Below are 25,127 nucleotides of genomic sequence, written 5' to 3' on the forward strand. Positions count from 1 at the left end.
CCAGTCAAGACCAACTCCAATGTTTCTAAATCATAAATTAGCAGAACCAAAAAGGCAAAAAAGCATTTTCACAGACATATATCATCATTTATAAAATAGTGAGCATAATCCTAAGGTCCCAGGGACTAAGAATATTTCACATAGAAATACGGGCTGCAGTTCAGAAAAGAAGAGGCTTCACATTAAGGTAGGAATATCTCACCATCACCTATCAAAACTGACAAGTATATAGAGTGTATGGGGAAGAACTGCTTTATATCTAATTAATTTATGATTAAGAATTTTTTAATCCTCTCAGAGTGTTAACATTAGAGAAGAATATACAGTGACATTTGAAAGAAGCATTTCGATTTTCCTTAAATCAAGAACTCCTAAAATCATAAATATCAAGACTGAGAAATAATGACAACAATGCAAAAATCACATTCATGTATTGCTGACGGCTGTAGGAAAATATTCTGGTACTGACCCATATTAAGAAATTTAGTACCCCCCTCCCAAAAAATGATGGTCACTATGTGGTCAGTATGGATGCAGTTAAGTAATCAAGAAGAGGAGCAATAAAAAGAAATAAGGGCAAAGAGGAGTAAGAAATAGTGTGGGTGAGAAAATCATTTAGGGTCTTAAAAAGGCCCTATATTAGGTAAGTATAGTGGTGCATACTTAGTTACCATAAGAGATCTTCAACTTTAGATAGATTACAATGATGTCATGTATTTATCTTTGTATATTACACAATTTAAACTGAGCATGCTACTATAATAAAGGTGAAAAATGTTTAATTACAGTGGCTGAAAACAGACATCTTTAATATGATATTTCCTATGCTGCTTCCTGACTTGGTAATCCAAAGCTATGAAAATAAATGTATAAACATTAAATGTATAAAAATAAAATGTATAAACATCAAAGGCATGAAAATAAAATATATAAATATCAAAGGCATGAAAACAATGAAAGATTGCATTCAATATCAGATAATCTATGTCTCAGCTACAAAAAGGATACTTTCTGGATAGAACTATTATTCACAGATTCAGACATTTTCAAATAGAAGAATAATGGGGGAAAAGAATATTAAAATAATTTTGGAAGAAAAATCTAAGAGGTAGATTACATTCAATTAAGGGAGTGCAGAGAATCAGAAAATTTACATTTTAAAAATTCGGTTAAAATCCTAGTGTACTTTAGGCACATTGCTTAACTACCTCTAACTGACTAAATTTCTCCATCTGTACTAAGAGAGTAATGTTTTTACTGAGAAGAATAAAGTAATAAATAGACTGGTTCCTAACTTGGCTTGATAAAAGTGAATATGAAAATAGCTTACTGGGGATGTAGCTCAGTGGTACAGGGCTTGCCTAACATGAGCATGGTCTTGGGTTTGATGCCCAACAAGGAAGGAAGGAAGGAAGGAAGGAAGGAAGGAAGGAAGGAAGGGAGGGAGGGAGGGAGGGAGGGAGGGAGGGAGGGAAGGGGAGAGAGAAAGGAAGGAAAGGAAAGGAAGGAAAGACGGAAAAGAGAAGGAGGGAGGAAGGGAGGGAAAACAAAGAAAGGAAGGAAAGAGGAGAAAGAAGGGAGGAAGGGGAGAAGGGGGAAAGGGAGGAAAGAAGGAAGGGAAGAAGAAAGGAAATAGGTCAAGTAACAGTTATGATGTTCATTACAACATCTTTCAATGCACTCACTCTTTTAAAGTAGCTCAAAAAGTAAATATACTTTGATCAGAATCTAAACCAGTTGAGTGTGTGTGTGTATGTATGTGTGTGTATGTATCTGTGTGTGTTTTTTACTAGAGAATGAAATCAGGAGTGCTTTATCACCTACCATCAAGCTACATCCTTAGTGGTTTTTATTTTGAGACAGGGTCTCACAAGTTACTGAGACTGGCCTCAAACTTGCATTCCTTCTGCTTCACCCTCCTGAGTAGCTGGCATTATATAGGTTTATGCCACTGGGTCCAGCTAAACAACAAAGTTTTAAAAATGAAGACCCTCCAATGTAATTTTTTTTCCACAAGAATATATTTTCTTATTTGAATGAAATATTTAGAATAATACATATTTTATTTCTGTAGGATAAAATAGCTCAATAAAATTAGCAAATATAGTAAAAGAATGGATTTTACTCAAAAGGGCATATGTATAATATTTACCACATATCCTTTTTTTTTTTTTATGGATAGTATCAGATCACATTTTTATTTATTTATTTATTTATTTTTTAAGAGAGAGAATTTCAATATTTATTTTTTACTTCTTGGCGGACACAACATCTTTGTTTGTATGTGGTGCTGAGGATCGAACCCAGGCCGCACGCATACCAGGTGAGCGCGCTACCGCTTGAGCCACATCCCCGGCCCCACCACATATCCTTTATAAATTTAAAAACTTGTTAAACTTTATAGTATTTTTTATCTTACCATTAAAAAACAAGATACAGCAGATTTTGTATTCCTTAATATTAAATGTCAAACTAATTCTTCTCCGGCTAATGATTACTATTTCAATAAGTTTTGGATCACAGAGTTAGTGGGGGAAAGTTGGCAGAGAAGGGAATGAAGAAAAAGGAGTTATAAGGTTGTACAAACTATATGCTGTTTTGGAGAATTTTATTCTTTATAGGAACAGATGCTCTAGTCTGCCTGAAAAAGTACAAAAGAAGTTACTCATTAAAAAAAAACATATTCACTAAATATAACAAATGGTTGTATTCCACTAAGTGATTACACCTTTATATTTTATGTGGTACTTTTGATAAATAAAAAATAAAATAAGGTCAAGGATCAAAGAACTATAGATATGATTGGGAATCAAGAGATCATTAGTTCAGATAAAATTAAAACCCAGAATTAGAAGCTAAGTTTCCTGACTTCCAGATCACTTTGATTCTTGCAATCAAGTTTTTAAAAAATTTGAATGAAAATGCTTTTAATGATAATGATAACTGTTTTCTCTATTTGAGATAAACTTAGGGAGAAAACCATGTACACAATTACAGCATAAAACAAAATCACAAAAGAATAAATTACAAATTAAGGGAAGAAAAACCAGAAAAAAAAAAGTGAGTAGTTTTCATATTTAAAGATTGTCATTACCTTTTCCAAGTCTAACTCCTCTAACAAAATGCTGGCATTTTTGTTTGCTTCAGCAGCCTGTCTATCTTTGGCTTGTACTATTGACTCCATACAAAGATGACACTTCTTCAACATCTCCTGTAATGAAAAATTGAATATATTTGCAGTCTCAAAAAAAAAAAAAAAAATTGAGCTAATTAGATTCCTAAAAACAAAGATTTTTGAAGTACGTAAACATAAGCAATAAAGACCAGTGGCAGGAAAAAAAAAGGGAGTACAAATAAAACACAATTTAAATGACATATTTTAAAATATATACAAAGAGTTCCTGTTTTTCATTATAAGAGCAATTTGACTGATATTTAGAAAATTAAAATTATTTACACATATAATTTGAATATAAAAAACCATACAGCAAACATTACAATAATTTATGACAGCTGGTTAATGAATGGGCTGAATGAAAATGGGCAATGTCAACAAAGAAAACGAATTTACAAATTTCTCAAGTACTTATTTGGCAAGAACTGTCCTCATATATTTAAGCATTTTTGCTACAATTTTATAGGCAAGAATTATTCACAAAAGGAATCACAGAAACACGTACCCTAACACACTTTTCTGTTTTCATTCTCAAAAGACAAAGGGATATTTCCTTATTTTTTAATATTAAAAATATTCCCATAATAGTAATTATTTTAAAAATATTTCTTATCTTAATCTCCTCTTTCTCCCCATATACCAAATCATGTGGAATCCAGGACTGCTAATTGTCATACAAAAATCTGGAGTCAGAGAATCACCTAGTTTATTTTAAATTAAACATAAGGGGGGAAAACTGCCCACTATCATATAATGTATAAACCACAAAACAAAATGGAATAGAAACTTATTTTGCCAGGAACAGTGGCACATGCCTATAATCCCAACAACTCAGGAGGCTAACTAAGGCAGACAGGAGGATCTCAAGTTTGGGGCTAACCTCAGCAACTTAGCAAGACTCTGTGTAGAAATAAAAAATAAAAAGGGCTGAGGATGTAGCTCAGTGATTGAACGCCCCTCATGGGTTCAATACCTACTACCATACCCCTAACCTTAAAAAAAAAAAAAAAAGAAAGCAAGAAAGAAAAAGAATAAAGATTTTATTTATGTTCCCCACATTTCCTCCATAATTCTAGCCAATACGCTTTGGTTTTGTTTGTTTGTTTGATTTTTGTTTTGTCATTTGAGATGAAGTCTAACTATGTATGACTTGTAATGATTGTCCCTTAAACTTCTGAGCTCAAGTGATCCTCCCACCTGTGCATCCAGAGTAGCTGGGACTACCAGCATGTGCTACCATGCCCAGCTTCCAACTCATTAATAAACTGATAGTTAAACCCTAAATTTTATATCACATAACATGGCTTTAAGGTTTTCTGCCTATGACTAAACATACTATTTTTTGCTGGTAATAAAAAAACAGCAAATTCCTCTTTCAGAATATATTATCAATCTAGATATATATGTATATATCTACATAGATACGATAATACTAATGAATAATAATTTTGCTTTGAAGTGTTTAGTGTTACAGTAAGAATCAGCTTAAAACTAGTTAAAAAGCAAAGTAATTCTATCACAGAGAATGTTTCATTAATCCATTAATCTGTTACAGTTCATTTATCTTCACAGAGATAAATGAAATTTTATATATTTATTGTTCAAACCAAGATTTTTCTTAGCATAGGAGCTATACCAATTAAATGGAACCTCCGACTCATATAGTGGGATGAATATGAACAACATATTACCTTATCAGTGATGGTTGCTATGTATCTCATACATTCAGAATCTGATGGAAACTGATTGACTTCTTTGACTAAGTAGCGTACCACCTTCACATGACCCTAAAAGAGATGTCAATGTCAGATCGAACACAGACTCTAACAGGATTCAATAAATCTACACAGTGTGAATTTTGACATTAATTAACATTAGAGCCAAAAAGTAAACTTAATTGCATGTTTGCACTAAAAATGAAAAAAGAAAAAGGTAGGCTGTGGTTCTGAGGAGTTAAATCTACATTGCTCATTCTTTTGGGAGTGGGCGGGGAACCAGGCATTGAACTCAGGAGCACTCGATCACTGAGCCACATTCCCAGCTCTATTTAGTATTTTATTTAGAGACAGGGTCTCACTGAGTTTCTTAGCACCTCGCCTTTGCTGAGGCTGGCTTTGAACTCTTGATCCTCCTGCCTCAGCCTCCCCAAGCTGCTGGGATTACAGGAATGTGCAACAACAGCACCAAATAATGCAAAACCACTCTGAGGAGAAACAATTCAGTATCTAAGTAATGTTTAAAATCTTTTTTTTGGTACCAGGGATTGAACCCAGGGGTGCTTAATCACTGAGCCACATCCCAGCCCCTTTTTATATTTTATTTTAGAGATGGGGTCTCATTGAGTACATCACTAAGTTGCTGAGGCTGGCTTTGAACTCTTGATCCTCCTGCTTCAGCCTCCTGAGCCGCTAGGATTACAGACACGTGCCACTGTGCCCGGCTCAAAATCTTATTTAACATTCAACAGTTGCTTCACTTTCCCCAAAATGCACCACTGCTCTCTACACAATACCTATAATTCAGCCAGTCTGGATAGACAGCTGATAGTATTTAAGCTGTTAGTCTTTAAGATATGTCCTCTATTTGGTCCTTTTTTTTTTTTTTTTTGCAGCTTTTATAAGGTATCCTTTAACTGCTCAAATGCCACTACCCTCATTTCCTAATGATCTCCCTAAAATTTTTAGTCTTTAGCTTTAACTATTTACAATGGGAAAACTGACACTTATCTGACTTGGGCATGGGATCTCACCTCCCTGATTAGGTTCCATTTTTTTTTAAAAAAAAAAGAAAGAAAGAAAGAAAAGAAAAGCCTAGCTGTTGCATCCTATCTAGCATAATATTACAGTCATTACAATTTCATATAACAGATACTCAATAAATAGTAGAACGAATACAAAAGATAAGCACTGTTCATAGGAAGTTAAAATGCCCTATTACAAAGATATATATGCATGCCAGACATTAAGAGTAACAATAATAGAGAAATTACTAATATTTAAGGGTAATGACATATAAATATATATGTCAAACCAAATGATAAAGACAATAAAGGACTATAGAACTTCTATAACCTCTAGGAGATCAGAGATCTCAGTGTGAGTGCAAATGGAATGGAAACAGTTTATACAGGAGGAGAAATTTAAAGTACCCAAAGAATGAGGAACTTTGGAGAAAAAAAAAAAAAGAAGGACTTGGCATTCTTGATGAGAACAAAGGTTATATGAGATAAAGAAGAAAAAGATCAAGCAAGGAGAGAATTCATAAAGGGAGATGATACCTAAAGCACTATACTGGAGTGGCTTTGAATACCAAACTGTTGGAATTTCAAAGACTTCAGAGACTGTAGAGTTCTTAAAAGAGAGTAGTAATGTAGTGGAGTAGTTAGGAAGATTAACTTGATAATAATATGTTTTAGCTTGTTTAGATTAGAGGTAAGTAGCCATTGAGAAAGAGTAAGTTTGACTGTTGAAGAAAAACACAAGACGATTGGATTTAGGTAGTCCAGAACATCTAAGGAAACAACAGAATAAAAAGAAAGGTCTGGCAATGTACTTCAGTACTATGTAGAGTGCCCTAGTTCAATATCCAGTATCACCACACACACACCCACACATCAGAGAGAATAACAGAAGAAATTACTTCTTGCAATTTATATATTAGAACTGATCAACATTTTGGAATCTACAGAGAATTTCACCAAATGACAAAATTCAAAAAGCACAGAATCCCTGAAATAGTGATCTGGTTTTCCCAATAACAAACGAAAATTACATTAGGAAATCAATGAGATTATTAACCCAATCATTTTACTTATACCAGCTTTTACTATAGAAAATAACAGTTTCTTTAACTTTCATCAAATTCATATTTCTACTTCTAAAGGTAGTATATTTGAATTTTTACAGTTTAAAGTATCAATATCTAGATTTTCATTTCTTTTTTTCCCTAAAAATGATTATGCCTGCTGTGGTGGCACACACCTATAATCCCAATGATTAGGCAGGCTGATTGCAGGAAGATTGCAAATTTGAGGCCAGCCTTGGCAACTGTCTCAAAATTTAAAAAAAAATTTAAAAGAGGTGGGGATGTGGCTTCATTGATAGAATACCTTTGGGTTCAATCCCCAACACTGCAAAAATAAATGCATATGTACACACACACATAAAGTAAATTTTTCTCTACAGCAACAATACACAAAAACATCTACATACAAGTAGTTCAAATTGGTTACTCTTAATTGGATTTACAGCGAAAGATTAATACCACAACTAAATTTTGAAAATACTACTTACAATAGCTTTCTAAAAGTTTACTTAGCTTTGATGTCCAATGTGGATAATATTTCTAGCTTTTCCATAATACCTGTATTTGTCCATCTTTCATTGTTGCTAACAGAGTAATTATTTGCATATTTTATCACTTGCTTTCACCAAAGGTTCTAAATTACAAATTGAGAGTCTTCAGTAATCACTGGACCATATATACGTTCTAGCAGAAAGGGAAAATATCCAAGTAAAAGGGAATGAAAAGACTTCTACCTTTCTAAATGCTGCCATAAGAGGAGTTATTTTGCGGTTATCTGCTGCATCTACATCTGCACCTGCTTGCACCAGTAACTGAACCACATCGAGGTGTCCACCATTTGCTGCTAGCCACAACGGAGTGTTCCCCTTCTTGTTACGTACATCAATATGAGCTCCCCTAAAAATGAATGACACAGAGAGCACTATCTTAAATGAAATGGAAATGTAATAAAAATCAATTATACCTATGTGAAAATTTCTGAACAGATGAAAATTGTTCTTAATATTCGAGGACCAAAATAGTTCTCTCAGAATTACATGACAATTTCCAGCCATCAAATCAAATAAATTTCATATATCCAATAACTGACTGTATTTTTAAAATAATGACTACATAATACTGAGTTTTAAAACCTAAGAATGTGAAAATTTGTTTAGTGAAAAATAGAAGTATATCCTGATAACAGCATAATCGATATACTAACACAGTATCCTAGAGATAAAAACCAGTATCCTCTGAGGCAATCATACCTGTTTCAGATTATTTTTATCCATTTACTTGGACTGTGTATGTCAGAAAATAATGAAGTCAAAGAATAAATGTAGATTTAGCACTCAGTAGTTATCAAAGTAGGTAAGAAGATACATGGCAGTAAAAGTAGTTAATAATCATAGTTAATAGTAGTCAGTACCAAATACTACTGTTTAGGGTACCATGCGAAGGTCTTTAAAGTAGAAAATCCAGGTAAGGAGGACAAATGTATTTAGGAAACTGGCAGCCAACTTAAAGTGAAAGTAAAAACTATCCTGGATCCTCTCTGATACCTTGAACAGTTCTACAACTGACACCTAAATTCTTAACTACTGTAAACAATAAGAAAATCAACAAGGAAGTCTTAGATCACTGCCAGAGTTTTAAGACTTGAGAGTAATACTCTGCAAAACTCAAATTGTATGGATGACAGCAACTGGATGCTTAAAGAGCTTATTATAACACTTTAAAAGTATATGCATACAAGAAAGGAAGAAAAATTATTTTAGGTTGCATTGAAATACAGACAATGTACCATAGCCCTGGATGAATAAAAAATAACAGGTTTGAAAAAAACACTTATAGTTCATAGAAAAAGTAATCACACTTGATTTTTTAATAGTGCAACTGCCGAGAGAGAATAATAATCACTGGTAATACTTATGCTCATAATATGAAGGATAGGAAAGATATAGTAAGTAATATCATACCTGCCAATGAGAAGCTCACAAAATTTATAATGCCCTTTATCTGCTGCTATGGTTAAAGCTGTATCTCTTGAGGAGGGCACTGGAGGGGCATTAACATCAGCACCTTTATCCAGAAGTACTCGGCCCACCTCTGCATATCCACCAGAGGCAGCTTCCATTAGTGGTGTGAGACCAGTCTAGGTTTAGTGAAAAATAAAAAAACATGGAACAGACTAGAAACAGCCAACATGGAACAAAATAACAATATGATGAAGCAATATGGAATAGCTTTTATAAAGATTCACAACTAAATTTCACCATCAACACTTATTAGTCTGAATTATAGTCTGATCTACTAAAAGAAGATAATTACACCTAAAATCAATGATATTGTTGTAATGAGAATATGAATGAGATCCAACTATGTGACCTCTATCTGGCACTAAATAAATTTTCCTCTCTGTTCTCTTTCAAAATAGCACATCTTTTTCAGCTGATAATCCTAATAACAATAATACCTACAAAAAATGTGTTGCTGAGTTATTTTCAGAGTTAATGCTTAAGTTAAACAAATGATTTCTATTATTATCATTATTTTATTACTATTATATTTTTGGTACTAAGGATTGAACCCAGGGGCACTTTATCACTGAGCAACATCCTCAATCCTTTTCATTTTTTATTTAGAAAGGATCTTAATAAATTGCTGATTATCTCACTAAATCATGGAAAATGGCCTCAAATATGCAATCCTCCTGCCTCAGCCCCCTGGGATAACAAGCATGTGCCACTGCTTGAACTTTGATTCAATATATATGTAGGAGATAAATGTTAATAGAAAGTACTAAAAATTAGGGCTAGAATTGTGGATCAGCAGTAGAGTGCTTGCCTAGCATTGGAAGACACTGGGTTCAAAATTCTCAGCACCACATAAAAATAAATAAATAAAATAAAGGTATTGTGTCCAACTACAACTTAAAAAAAAATTTAAAAAAAGAAAGTACTAAAAGTATAATTATCATATTGCTACCAATACACCTTAAATATGAAAGCAGCAAATTTCATGGGTAAATCTCAGACTTTTTCTTACCTTAGCTCTGTGTTCAACATTTGCTTTTCTATCAAGCAGAAGACTAACCACTTCAGTTCTTCCTTGGAAGCAGGCTAATGTAAGGGCAGTGTTCCGATTGGTTTCTATTTGAGCATTTATATCAGAGCCCATGTCCAACAGGAGCTTAACAGCAGCGGTATGCCCATTCATAGCTGCTAACATCAGTGGAGAAATGCCCAATTTGCTACCAGTTCTGGGGGTGAGCATTATGGTAAGAACAGAAGGAAAAAAATATATTTTACACTAAAGAACTGGATGATGATAAAGAATTTCAATAAGATTATTTATTTTGCAGGATTATTTAAAAATTTAACCATTTTTCTCAGTCTTAGTAAATCTTTCAATTTATTACCAAGTCTCCTTTAAAAATCTTTTTATTAGATATTTTGTCTTTATCTCATTCAAACATAATAACCTGGGCTAGAAAGTTATTAAGTTACTCATAAGATAATAAACTTTTTTCTTTTAATTGTTGAGGCTACCTTCGAACTTGTGATCTTCCTGCCTCAGCCTCCTAAGTCACCAGAATTATAGGCATGTGCTACCACATGCAGCTGAACTTTTTATCTCTTGGCACATATTTGCTTAACAAAAATTAAGCAAATTGTGTCTAAGTTTAGTGCCACTGTATGAAATATAGTATATTTTCCAACTTATATGTTAAGTTTTAATTACTTAAATAAAATAAATCTTAAAAATCTCTTCACAATTTATATTTTAAAGGCCTAAAAGTGGTATTAAGAATAGGTGTTCTACAATTACCTGAAACATAACATTGTATCTAAATAAATGGCTTACAGTGAAAGAATAAAACTTGCCTAGAATTAATCTCAGCTCCTGCATTTAGTAATATTTTGATGATGTTCACATAGCCACCAGAAGCAGCCAGGCTTAGAGGTGTGTAATCAGAAACATTCCTGTGCTCTTTATTTGCCCCTCGAGCTAACAACAGCTCCACCACCTGGAAAGAAAAAAAGAAAGCAATGTGTTTTCTTATGGTGGGTAAGTCATTTTCAAGGTGTATATTTCTAATTCCCCCCCCTACTCACTTTTTTTGTGGTTTATCGTATAACCCAAAGAGAACTTTCCTTCATTTATCCTCTGCCCCAAACCAGCCTCAAATAATAGCAAGAGGTCTTAGCAGCAAACAAAGAGAGAGTTTGTCAAGTAAAAGCCATTTAGAAATCTACTGAAAAGATATAGTATTGTCCATGGAGGACCTAGACCTCAAAATTGTTGAGAGATGCTATTCTGGAAATCAGTGTTTCTGGGTTATTCCACAACATAGTACTAAAGTAGAAGTAATATGGGACAGAATTTTTTTTCTGCATTTGTATATATGAATGTATTTCAAATAATTTTAAACCTTTCAATTGGTAACTAGATTTTTTAAAACTAGAATAAAAGGTAATAAACTATCTTTTAAAATTTTATGAAAATTTACAAATATACAAGAGTTGAGAAAACTTTATATACATTAACTATCTAGAGTTTACCATTAATATTTTATTAGGCTAAGTCCTATTTAGCTATAGGATTTCTGGATGTACAGTTTTACAAGAAACTGAAAGAACTTTCCCAAAAGTGGTTGTTCTATTTATACTCCTATAAACAATGCATGAGTTTTGGTTGTTCTATATCCTCAGCAACATTTTTTATTACCAGTCTAACTTTATATCCATTATAGAGGATGTGTGGCAGTATCCCATTGGGTCTCAACTGCCTTTTCCTGATAACTAAAAATGTTTAGGATTTATGTAAGTGCTTATTGGCCATTCATCCATCATTTGCCCCATGCCATTTAAAGTACAAAACAATCCTTTGAAACAGGTATTATTATTTTCATCTTCATTTTACACAGGAAAGTTAAGATCGACTCCAAACCATAGCTGGCTCCTAATTTTGCTCCTACTAATAACTACATTTATTATTTCCCAGTTCATGTTTTTGCTAATATTATTATATTATCATAATAATAATTATTATTTACTATACTATATTATACCCAATCAGAACTTTTTTGGGGGGAGGGTGGTTTTACTGGGGATTGGGGTATTGAATTCAAAGAACTTGACCACTGAGCCACATCCCCAGCCATACTTTGTATTTTATTTACAGATGGGGTCTTACTGAGTTGCTTTGTGCCTCAATTTTGCTGAGACTGGCTTTGAACTCATGATCCTCCTGCTTTAGCCTCCCAAACTGCTGGGATTACAGGCATGTGCCAACATGCTCGAGCCCCAATTAGTACTTTCACTAAGGTAAAAACTGGAAAATAATAAACGTTATATTAGTGAAAATACTAACTGGGATATAATAAATGCTTATAAATAGTGCTTTCTTTTGCTTATCAGCTAAAATTTTATTTATTCGAATAAAGCTATACCAAATTTAAATATGACTTTCACATTTTGCTTTCAGAGCCAGTAAGATCAGGCAGCTTGACAAGGTATAAAAACAAAACAAAAAAATGATATTAGGCTATTTTATTTTACAGAGTTTTTTAAAGTCAATATAGTATAAAACTCTAAATTTCAAATTTGTGAAGTTCTCTTGAGTTCCATTATCTAAAAATTTGTTATTTTTATAGTAAAGCTGGCTAAGTTTAACTAATTATTTCAAAACACTTAATTCTAAAGACAACAAATTAAAGCAATGAGATGTTTATAAGCTAATTATCATCTGAAAGACTTTCATAATAAACCTCATCTGTAGCATTTTAATAAGAATATGTAACTCAGAACCACAGTATTATATTGGCTTTATTATTATCTTCAAAAGAATATCTTGGATTCAACACTGAAAATTTTGTTAATATATGCAGCAAGTATGATTTCAACCTGCATAACAGAAAATTTCAGTTAAGAAAAAATTCACTTTTATTACATTTAAAAAGAGAATTAATTATTATGAGCTTTACAGTTCAATGGTATTTAACTGAAAAATTTATGCCCTCATATTTGAATGTAGGATTGACAGGAATCTCTATTTTTTTCCTATGTAGTAGAAATAAAATTTATCAAATTGTTTACTTCCAACTGTCTTACCTAATATTTGGTAAAAAAAGCTTTCACCACACCCACCACCTCCACTGAGGATTATGGAAGAATGAAATAACATGATCAGAAGAAACAACACACAATAGAAACAAGTCTTTGCTTTCTCTTGACAGATCATCTCTAGTAGCAAGTGAATCTAACTATTCACCCATATTATATCTACTCCAAATCCAACAGGAAAAAATTGCAAAAACAGTCAACCAAAGCAAAAACTGTCTATTAAAAAACTGTATGTATGTATGTATGTGTGCCTGTATTATTGTTAGTCTAATTCTTTTTAATCTATAAGATAATGGATAACCATCCCCTATCTTCCTATACTTGCTCCATTTTACTAGCTTTCCCATTCTTTTGTGTAGAAATTGCTTCCCAAATATTTTTTTTTGTTAGTTTATTTTAAAAACTTAGTGAGTTTAACAATGAGTTCAATATAACCTTTGCTATGACTGGTAAAGAAGGAAGGGCTAGTTTAAAATGCTCAAATAGGAGATAATAATTGGCTGTTCAGAGCACTTTTTTGATATAACATTTCAGAAATGATACTGACATAAACGGTGGAGAAACTAAGACAGTGAACAATAAGGAAAAGGTATTCTCTGGCTAACAACTGAACAGGACCTGTTACCCACAGAATGTAGGCAACATTGATGAACAAAGACTCAAACATCTGAACATAGAAGAGGGTATAAACTTTTGTTCATTTGTTCAAAGAACAGAATTAAGAACGGTGGGGAAACTTGGCAACTTGATGGGAAAGGAGAGGAGTGGAAGGGAAGGGAAAGAAGATGACTTTTCAGTAGGAAACTAATCTGGATGACATAGGATGCTTCCTATACCTAATATTCATCTTTTCCCTGATGGAAAAGTTGTGAATCTACAGAGACTGTTTTTTAAACCTTAGATCCCAATTACATAAGAATGGATCTGGAGAATAAAAGTTAAAGTTATCCAGCTAATTTGCCCCCACCCCCACCGCCGCCCCCACCCCCACCCCCACCCCCAGTACTGGGGATGGAACCCAGGGCCTTGATCAAGCTAGGCAAGTGCTCTACCACTGCATTCACCCACAGTCCTTCTTATTTATTTTGGACACAGGTCTCACTAAGTTTTCCAGGTTGACCTCAAACTTGTGATCTGTCTGCCTCAGCCTCCCAAGTAGCTGGTGTTGCAGGCATGCATCACCACACCTGGCTATTCAGCTAATTATTAAACGCTAGAAGACACACAAGTGTGTGTAAACCTATAATTTCTTAGACCTACTTGATTAACACCAGTTATTCTAAGACAGAAAAAGAGAAGTGAAAATAAGCCCTGTTCATCAGGTGCTTTCCAATCTGATTTAGAATGTCTTAAGGCTTTCTTTTCTTTTGGTACTGGAGATTGAATCCAGGGGCACTTTACCACTGGGATCTATCTAGTTCTTTTTATTTTGAGATGGGGGNGTCCACCTCTCAACTTTTGACAGCAAAATGACAGAATTTCAAGTCCCCACTGCAGGATAATTCAAAGTCACCTTGGCCCTTGCTGACTGGTTCTAATTTGTACTGGTTTTTTTTTTGGGGGGGGGGGGGGGGGGGCAGTGTCTCACTAAGTCATTGAGGCTGGTCTTGGACTTTCAATCCTCTTGCCTTGTCCTCCTGAGTTCCTGGGATTACAGGCTGTGTGTCATTGAAGTTGGCTTTAGTCTTTCTCTTAATCTAAGTGCAATATACAGGAATTCCTAAGACAGGTACTACTTTTAGATTTTTTTTTAGGATTCCAAAAAATATGACTTCTCTGGGAGGTAGCTTATATTAACACTATATTTACTAATAGATAATATTTGAATTACTGTGATAAATGTAAACATCAAATCCTTGTTCCTATAGACACAAAGATCACATAAGCATTTTTTAAACAAGAAAGGAAAAAATTTACATTAAGGGGAAATTTTACCTCCTGTCTGCCGCCAGAGCAAGCCAAGGATAGTGGTGTGTCCTTAGTTCTTTCTGATTGGGCTTCAATGTCTGCACCATTGTCCAGCAATATTTCCACAACTCCAACATGACCAGCCGTAGCAGCCAAGATGAGTGGAGTAAAACCTGGAGAAAAATAATGATCTCACTATGTGCTAAGCCAAAGAACAATACTATTTTCCAATATACCTAAGCATCAAAAAGGGGCTCAAGAAGTAATATTTCTAAATACGTAAAATTTCTTTCACAAATATTACAGAAAATAAAATTAATAAAAGTGAGGCCTACCTTTTTTGTCTCGGTGCTCAATACTAGCTCCTCGCTCTAGCAGTGTTTGTACCAGTTCCTCATGGCCACCAGCACAGGCAAGCGTTAGTGCCGTGTCATGATTACTCTCAGTCTGTAAAAAATTAATTTCTTATTAGCTTATTAATTTTAAAATGTTAACAGTAAATACACAGAGATACATGTGTACCACTATAATATCAAGTACTTGAATAGTAAGGTTCATTGTTCTTTTCCCCCCATTAGTGTCCAACCAGTAACTTTTTTTAAAAAACTACAAGTTAACACTTGAACTCCATGGGCAATTTTAAAGTAAATACCAGGGGAAAAGGCATGACCTTCTACTTTTTTTCCTAGTATTTACTTTAAGAATTAACCTTCTACCATATACTGTTTTCAACTACATGATTAATGAAACAGTGTGGATTCATTTCTGCTTCAGGCCATTAATGGAATAACACAGACTAGATTTATTTTCCTATCTCAAACAACTTTAAAAAAAAAAAGACAACTATTTGAAACGACTGTTTAGACAGGTAATGCAGGACAGGGATCCCTAAAAATAGAAATGATTAACACAACTTAACTGCCTGGAGAGTTTCCAGGCGCAATGTATGGAATGGGTGCCCAGAACCTGGCAATCTCCCCTAATTGAGAAGATAGTCTGGAGAGGTCAAGTTGGCTAGAATTCATGGCGCAGATTACTGAAGAGGAGAGCACTGCAGAGAGAGAATACTCTGGAGTTCTGCAGGGGGGGTCTCCTCAAATCTTCAGCTGAATTCTGATGAGCACATGTGCATGAGGAAATTATTGGAGGCCAGAAAAAAGATCACCAGAAGGGATTAAGTTGAACACCTAAAGCTGGAACACAAGGCCAGGAATAGTTTGGTTCCTACCCACCAGAGTAGAAACACATTAAAACACACAAGGTATCAAGTAGAATCCTCAGTAGTGAGGCCAAATTAGTTGTTCTGGACCCACCTAACAATGCTGAAAAGCAAGTCTTGAAATGAAAAAATAGTTTCCAAGTAACTTAGCTATGTTTAAGACCAAAGCCCCCAGATAAAAAGAAACAAAAAATATATATTCTGTGTACTTTGAAACACCAAGACTATTATTATTTAGACATGACAAGTCGATATATGATTTAACATCTGCTTTGATAGTGACCAATACTGGATTTACTAGTAATCATAATCTATCATAGTTCAAATACTGATGTAGTCAAGTACCTAATTTTTCATACATTTAGTACTCCAAACCGGTGTTGTCTAAAAAGATAATGACTAGTGTTATGTGCCTAACTGAACTTGAAATATGGCTCATGACTATGGCTATGACTGAGGGAATTAATTTTTATTTAATTTAATTGAATGACTGATAGTCAATGTATTAGAAAACTTTTTAGGGTGTTTGGAACAACTTGAACAAATGAATATACTATTCTGACTGTACATTCAATCAAAACCAAATATGAATGAGTATTTGCAGTGCAAATTCAAATTAGATATACTTTAAAAGAATGATATCACGGGACTGGGGGAAAGGGTGGATTTCTGGAATGAGTGAGAGACTTTTGGTACTAAAAACAGGAAAATCTCAGGATGAGTTGATCTCTCTTAACCATAGAGATATAACATTACACATATGTATCTCTACCAAACTGTATTATGTGCCCATCACCTTCAAAGCATTTAAAAGGTTTTGAATGTTTTTAAAAGGTAATGAATGTGTTCACTCTCCATCTGTAAGTGATGCTTTGCCCAGGAAATAATAACTGTTAATTAAGTAGAATAAATGACAATAGTTGTAAAAGGTCACAGATTCAAAGGCTATTACTAATAAAAGAAAGGAATATATATATGAAATATGTATTATTTCTATACAATGTTTATAATATTTAATGTAATCAATACAAAAAGGCATATCCTCCCAGAATGTAAATCACTCTAAGAAACAAACTCCATTATAAAAATAAAAACGAGACAAAAGGCAAAATCGATAGAGTCAAGAAATAAGAAAAAGCCTACTAGTCAGTGATGAAGAGGGAGACCGCAAAAGCTGCTCTGCAGAAGAGGCTGGCAGAGAGCAGAGCTACTGACTGCAGAGATCAGGGATGGCCACAAGGGAGAGATGCACCAACTACAACAATGGAGAAGGACATGAAACTTACATGAGTGACAGCTCTGATTGTGTTATAGTATTTGATCTTCATTTCAGGTTTATAAAAAAGAAATTATTATGTCTGATTTCAGGAAAAAAAAGAGACAAAATGGGGAGAATAACTTTCTAATGTCCACACAGCTAATAACTGGTAGAGATAGGCTTTAAAAACCAAGAGGATTTTCTTGATAACAAAATCCTGCTCTTACCATTACATGATAAGCAGCCTAACACACTGCAGATTGAAGTAAATATAATGTTAAGCATATCTGTTTTATGTCCTCTCTGTTAGTGTATATGCAGACAAGTCAATTTTATGATGAAATTTATAGGTTTTAAAAATTCTTTCAGGGCTAAAGGAAAATTTATGAAGCTGTGCTGATTTATAAAAAGAAGACACACTCAAAATTTGAAAAAGATAAGCATGAAAAATTTTTGTGGATCAGTAACATGTATTTTCCCACGTTATTAAAAAAATTAAACTAACATTTATTAGGCACCTTTGATAATAAAAGAACTCTGCTGTATACTCTAAGGTCAACAAAGAAAATTTAAGTCCTGCTCACTAAGATCTTACTGATTACTGTACAGGGCAAATTTACATTCAAAGTACGAGAGAAGTATTATATATTATGAGTGCAAGGGAAAAATATTTGAAGCTGAGAAAGGAGAGCAGGTCAAATTCCCTTAGGAATCAAACTTAAAAAAACAGCTCCACTGTATTTCTACATTAAGGAGAAATTAAAGCCACTAATATTTTATGACACTCTTTTAAGAGAATAACAAACATAAGGTTCTGAAGTGAGGCATCCATATCCCAAACATGCACCTGTACAATCCCCCAATGCTATTACCCTGCTTCATAATACATCAATAAACAAATTAACTGATATAGAAGTGTGGGTTGATGGCAACATGACTGACAAGATACAGAAAAAAATCAGGTATTTTGAATATTGCCAATCAAAACAATAACAGTACAAACAATGAGTTTCTGGAAGGCAAAGTTTGCTTAATGAAAAGATCTGACTTAAATTATGTCCCACAAAATTATGTTACAATAGAGTGGTCAAGAAGTTACATTTCTTTGTCATATATCTATGAAAAAGTTTCAAACCTGAAAAAGGAAAAAGATGCCCAGGGCTTGCTTACTGGCTCTTACAAGTTTACATTTTAAAGAAAGTATTTAGTTCATGATACTGTATAGTATTAATTCATACCTAACAGATATTGTTCCGGTGAATTCTGCCTTAGGGAAAAATGATGAAATTGTATCCAATATAAATAACATTATGTAAGTTCTCACTATAACTAAATCTGGAATAGTAATTCATAGTGAAAAAAAATCACAAGACAGATGGTAAGCTTTTCATCTTCAAGAAAAGGCCACTTTTAATGAGCTGATATACTGATAAAAAACATACCTAACTTCTCTATAAAATAAGATGTACATCTATTAATTAGTCTTCAAGTAAATAAATTACTTTGGAAACTATAAGGACTTAAAGAGCTGAACTGTTAGAATTCCAAACTTCTCATTTTTTAATCCAGTCTGGTTATATGTGAGTTTAAAAAGTAAAATAGCACTTTAGGGTATCTAATAAATGAAAATAATCAGTAAAATGAATAACCTATTTGAAACTAGTTCATATGAACATGCAGAATACATGTATTCTAAAGCAGAAATATTTTAACGGTAGCATATTACATATAACTGAATTAATTTTTCCTAACCTCCTTATATTACAATAAAACTCTATACTTCAAAATCAACAGGAATAGAGAAAAATATCCAAACGATGTTTAAAACATTAAAAGTAAACAATTTCACACACTTTACAACTTAAGTCTTGAAATATGGATGATTTTTGTGTGTGTGGTACTGGGGTTTGAACCCATAGCTTCAAGAATGATAAATAAGCCCTCTACCACTGAGCTGCATCCCCTTAGTCTTGATATGTCAAGTTAAAGTTACTATCTACTCTCCTTAGAAGATAATAACACGTTAATTATTAAAAACTGGGGGAAAAAAGCAAAATTGCCTAAGGAAGCATTTTTTCCATACTTAAGTTCAATAAAAGCTTTTAGAAATATGAGTAAAACCAAGGTAAGCAGTTGAGAAATAAATGAAGGTGCTGGGTTTGATGCTGCATGCCTGTAGTTCCATCTACTCCAAAAGCTGAGGCTGGAAAATCAAAAGTTTAAGGCTAGTCTGAGCAACTTAGGAAGACTATCTGAAAATTAAAAATAAAAAGGGATGGGAATCTAGCTCAATGGTATAGGTCCCAGGCTTAAAACCCTAGTACCACCAAAAAATAGATGTATACGTGTGTAAATATATATGTAGAGAGATGAGGGACATGTGACAACAAAGATGTTGGAATAACTTCTTGAGATTTTCTGCCTTTTTTTTTTTAAGGTACTACAAATTAAACCCAAAGCCTCACACATGCAAGGCGAACACTCTACCACTGAGCCACTAAGCCAGACCTCCAGCCATGGAGTAAGTTTTGTATCCCATGAACCAAACAACTGGTTCTTTCTCACATTTAGTGGTAACTAGACTCAATCAAATTTCACAAAATACAATAAGAAAGAAAGAAAGAAAAATTCAATTAACTCAGAGGTTTTCAATTCTAAACCTTGGAAGTCAGATTTATAGTGTCATGTAAAATCTGCAGTTATTGGTTTATTTATTTGGCTTTGGGGACTGAATCCATCACTTTGTACGTGCTAAGCACACACTCTACCACTGAGTCACACCCCCAGTTATAAAATCTGTGGTTTTAAAAAAAAAAATCCCTACTTGATTCCTTAGTTTCTCTATGTCCAGTACTCAGGAATAAATTTTGTTACATCCCTCAAAATAAAGATCAGAGCCATATTATTAAAAGTTTTGGTAAAATAGTACTCCAAATAATTCCTTTGAGTTATAATTTACTTATTTTTCCTAAAACACATTTTGGTAACAAAACAGTATGTACTATTAATCTTAAAATTGAAACTATCCAGACAGACCTGATTCAATAAAACCATTATGAGCGTACACAACCCCATGGAACACTCTTGTACACAGAAAGTGATTTCTAGTTGAAAAACATGGGTTTCAGGAACATTATACAGAATGCAAACTCTTTAGCATTCTTCCAGGTACAGAAATTAAATATAAGGTTCCTGCTAATTCCTGTTAAGAACATTAATTCCTGTCTATAATTTTCAATTCAAGGAGTGTAAGGATTGACCATATTTCAGAATCATTAGCATTTTATAAAAGGAGTCATATGTTGAAGCTTTAAAAAAATAACACTTCTTTTGTTCATTTTTCTCATCAGTAAATTGGGAATAAAACAGTATCTACTTCATGAGGTTATCAAAAATATTGTTAGTTTAAATTAAAATACCAGTTGAGCATTCCTAACATGAAATTTTGAGTGCTGACATCATGCTTGAAAAGTCTCAAATTTTAGAACTTGGGATTTGATGACAGATGTTCACTAGTAAGATCTATGTAAATATTCTAAAATCTGAAATCTACAACATTTCTAAGAAGATCCCAAACATAAAGAATTCACAATCTGTATTTGTAAAGTGTTAAATGAACAAAAGATCTAACTACTAGAGAAAAATTCAATTCTTAAAAAAAAGATGAATATTGGTATTTTTTCATTGTATCATTTACCTGCTACAGCAGTCTTGTCTTATATAAACTAAAATATCCCATTATGTAAGAACTCACATAATTTTTCTTTGAAAAAAAAGGTTTCAGATGGATTATGCACACAAAAAATCTGTTTTTTAAAATATATATTTTTGGGTTGTAGGTGGACACAATATCTTTATTTTATTTTTATGTGGTGCTGAGGATTGAACCAAGTGCCTCACGCAGGCGAGGCAAGTGCTGAATGTACCACTGAGCCACAATCCTAGTCCACAAAAAAATCTCTATTTTTATCACTTAAAATTTCCTGCTTGATATAAAAACTAGTAAAATTTTTAAAATAAGTGAAAAAGACAAAAGTTGTGAACAATTATTTCTGAATATTATTGTGGTATTTCTTCTAATACAGGAACTTTGTAACATCACAGCACTTATAGTAAACTGCACAGAAAATAATTTAACTCAGCCTGGGTATTGTGCCACACACCTATAATCCCAATGACTTCAGAGATTGAGGCAGGAGGATCACAAGTCCAAGGAAGACTGTCTCAAAATAAAAAGGGCCAGCAGTATAGTTCAAAGATAAAGCACTGCTGGGTTCAACTCCCAGTACCACAATAAACAAACACACAAACAAGAAGAAGAAAAAAGTAATTTAACTCAGGTTAGGCTAATTCAACAAATGAAAAACCTCAATGTAGAAATCAGATAAAAACGGATACTTTTAAGGAAGCAGTCAAATCTTTCTTTTTAGGCATTCCTACTATGCTTAAAAGGCAAAAATTTTATAAATTACCTTTCAAGGTAATAGTGGTAACTAGTTGAGTAGTAAAATCATTTCACCTTGACTACAATAATGTCCTTTGGTAAAATCATGATCACACTTAGACACACATCTTCTGTGCCTATTTCATTTGAAATAGATACTAATCACTTTAAAAGAGATTAGTTTTACTTTATCAATTCTTGCTCCCATAAAAATTCAAAAAATATTTATGGCTAAATATAATAGGCTTAAAGCAAAAGAAAAAAATCTGGGGGAAGTAATGCAAATTCAACACCAAGTTTAACCCAATTATACACTGCTACCAACATTAATTGTAAGAATCTGTGGTTCAACACATGTGTGACTCAAATTGTTTTGGTTGTTTAAAAAAGAATGTACAGCATGGTACTTAAGAATGATGTCTACACACACACATACACACACACAACTGGGGATAACTGGGGAATGAATATACTAGGCCAAGTGCTCTACCACTGAGCTATACCCCCAGCCCAAGAGTGGTATTTTTGAAGTCAAACACACAATCTGGGTCCAAGCCTCACAACTTCTTAGTCAAATGAAGTGACTGTAAACAAAATGCTTGATCTCCTTCCAGTGTAATGAAGAACAGCTACCTCATATATGTATGTCTAAGGATTAGGATGAGATAGTTCCTTAAATTTCAAGTACTCAAGAAAAAAAGTTATTAACATATATAAAACAACAGACATTTGAGAAACAAGAACAGAAGTAAAAATAAAACTCCCTTTTCACAGTGTTATCAAGAAATATTTTAGTGAAAGAGAGATTTTATTTTTTAATAGGTTAGGAATATATACACTTAATGGTTCTCTCCCCGCCCCCCGCCCCCATGAAACTCAGGTGTTTTTTTTTGTTGTTTGTTTGTTGTTTGTTTTTGGTAATAAACTCCCTCAATAATTAATCAAAATACAAAAACTATATAAACTACAAACATTTTCTCAGTCCTTAAGTCAATAAACGTTCACCTTGCTCAGCAGTCTTGTAAGTTAGGCCTCTTGGCCTTTCTTCAGAACAAAACACAATCTCACCTTACCCTGAGATTTCACAGTAAAATAATATTTAAAAGAAATTAGATAATAGTACTCAAGTTTTCTAAGGTATAACTTAAAAATGGTGACATTTTTCACCTCCACACATTATTCTTTCAGATAATCCAAAGAGATAATAAGTACTTCTAATTCCCCTACAATCACTTAAATGCTAAATTTTATAGGCACAGATAGATTCACTATATATTTCAATCAGCAATATTAGAATTTGAAAAATATATATAAATGCAACTGAGTATATGTGATATACTATCAATAAATGCTAGAACACTTTTATTTTATATGAAACCCCTTACGCATTTTAAAGTATGTATTCAAATTTAGTATTAGAAGAAAATATTAATCTTACATTTCTTTTTATATTACATCCTTTTCTAAACTATAACAAAATTTAAAAAAAATTTATATGGTAATTAAGGAAACTGGAACATCACAAAATTATCCACAATAGTCTCTACTAGGTATTTTATTAAAAACAAACAAAAAATTCATGATTTAAAATATATAATTGTGGCTCAAGTCTTCGACAAAGCAGTCTAACATGGCTTAAATCACTGAAGGTTAACATACTTAATGATGATATAATTCTAATGAAAAAACATCTCTCACTTAATTTGGAGCTTACCTGTGCATCAATATCAATGGCAGGGTAGATAGGTAGCATGGCTGAAGGAGAGATGATAGGACTTGGAGTTGGAGTCTGAGGTTGGGAAATGGAAGCAGCGATACTGTGGGTAGGAGTATTTGACATTGCAGAAGCTCTTCCACTGACTGCTGTTGAACAAAATAACTGCACTTAATACGGATGAAACATTGTTAGGTAATAGTTAAGAATTATTTATTAAAAAATATTAAGGACTTTTTAAAATAACATGTTATGGGAGACTACTACAGCACTAATAACTCATATTCCTGGTTTTAACTGGACAATATAAATATGTATAGAGAGTAATACATTTTCTAAGTAATAATCCACTTGAAAGATAAAATTCCCCACTTATATAAGTATAAAACCTTAATTCAAAACAACAGCAAAAACAAAAATATTTTTATGTACTAAAATTAAATACAAATGGAAAATTGTTTAACTTCTTAATTAGACATAAAATAAAAGGTAAAATAGTCCACATCAAAAAGGGAAAATAGTTGACTCACACAAAACCTCTTTTATTTTTATTTTTTTACTAACTACAGGTGGGGAATAATATGACTACATTCTACATCATAGCCCTATAGTGTAAATGTAATTTTTCAAACATAAAAATTTGATCCTTACATAGAAATAAATTTTCTCACAAGAAGAATTATTCTGAGGGGTCTTAAAATGCCTAACAATCAATCTGGCAATCACACTGATATATGAGGACAAAATTAAAAGACTAGGGTAGAAACAAATGTATACACACAGTTAACCTTCAAATATGGATTATTAATAGTTATTCTAACTAAGATTTTGCTGTGATATTATTTTCACCCAAATAGGTAATGTAAGTAATAGCTAGTTAAGTCAGGTGCATAGGATAAAATGAAGATTCAGCTGCAGGTAATTTATTTCCTCATTGACTCAATTCTGGAGTTAATGTGAACACCATTCCTTTTCACCCCACTATTAAAAATGCCATAATATATAAGTATGGGCACTAATTTTTGAATGGTCAACAGGAGTGTGGGTGTGTGTTACCAAAGTAGTTATCAACTACATCAGACAGAAAGCAATCATGATTCACAACCGGATCTGAAACCAGGGAAAAGAGGTTACGATCCTGCCAAGAATAAAACTGAAATTGATCTCATAACAATTATAAACATGATTGTTAATTGAGAAATTTACTTTACATAAAATCCTTACTTCAGGCACAAACATACACTATACATTATAGCAACACACATTCTACAATTATACATTTTAAAATTCACTTAAAGTCAAAGGAAAAATAAAGAAAACAAAACACTGTTTGAATCCTTAAGGATCCAGATCAAGAGAAAAGGGCATGTAAAATTATTATCTAATGACCTTGATATAATTATTTTATATGTTAAGAAAAAGATCAAGTAATTTAATATACATATTGTAGATATAAATTTTAAAATCATATATAGTTCTTAAAACAGACTCCATA

General features: G+C 33.0%; 1 protein-coding gene across 1 annotated transcript in view; it reads right to left on the reverse strand.

Annotated features, from left to right (window-relative positions):
- The window catches only part of Ankrd17 (ankyrin repeat domain 17), a 117,299-nt gene that overhangs the window by 23,793 nt on the left and 68,379 nt on the right, over positions 1 to 25,127 (reverse strand). The window contains exons 16-24 of the mRNA XM_048785747.1: positions 23,633 to 23,781; positions 15,333 to 15,444; positions 15,025 to 15,170; positions 10,849 to 10,991; positions 10,010 to 10,223; positions 8,941 to 9,116; positions 7,714 to 7,876; positions 4,867 to 4,962; positions 3,035 to 3,211 (exon numbers count right to left, since the gene is read on the reverse strand). Coding sequence (XP_048641704.1) covers positions 3,035 to 3,211; positions 4,867 to 4,962; positions 7,714 to 7,876; positions 8,941 to 9,116; positions 10,010 to 10,223; positions 10,849 to 10,991; positions 15,025 to 15,170; positions 15,333 to 15,444; positions 23,633 to 23,781 — 1,376 coding nt within the window. The remainder of the gene's footprint in view (positions 1 to 3,034; positions 3,212 to 4,866; positions 4,963 to 7,713; positions 7,877 to 8,940; positions 9,117 to 10,009; positions 10,224 to 10,848; positions 10,992 to 15,024; positions 15,171 to 15,332; positions 15,445 to 23,632; positions 23,782 to 25,127) is intronic.

This window comes from Marmota marmota, unplaced genomic scaffold, assembly GCF_001458135.2.
Source record: "Marmota marmota marmota unplaced genomic scaffold, marMar, whole genome shotgun sequence".
Classification (NCBI taxonomy): domain Eukaryota; kingdom Metazoa; phylum Chordata; class Mammalia; order Rodentia; family Sciuridae; genus Marmota; species Marmota marmota.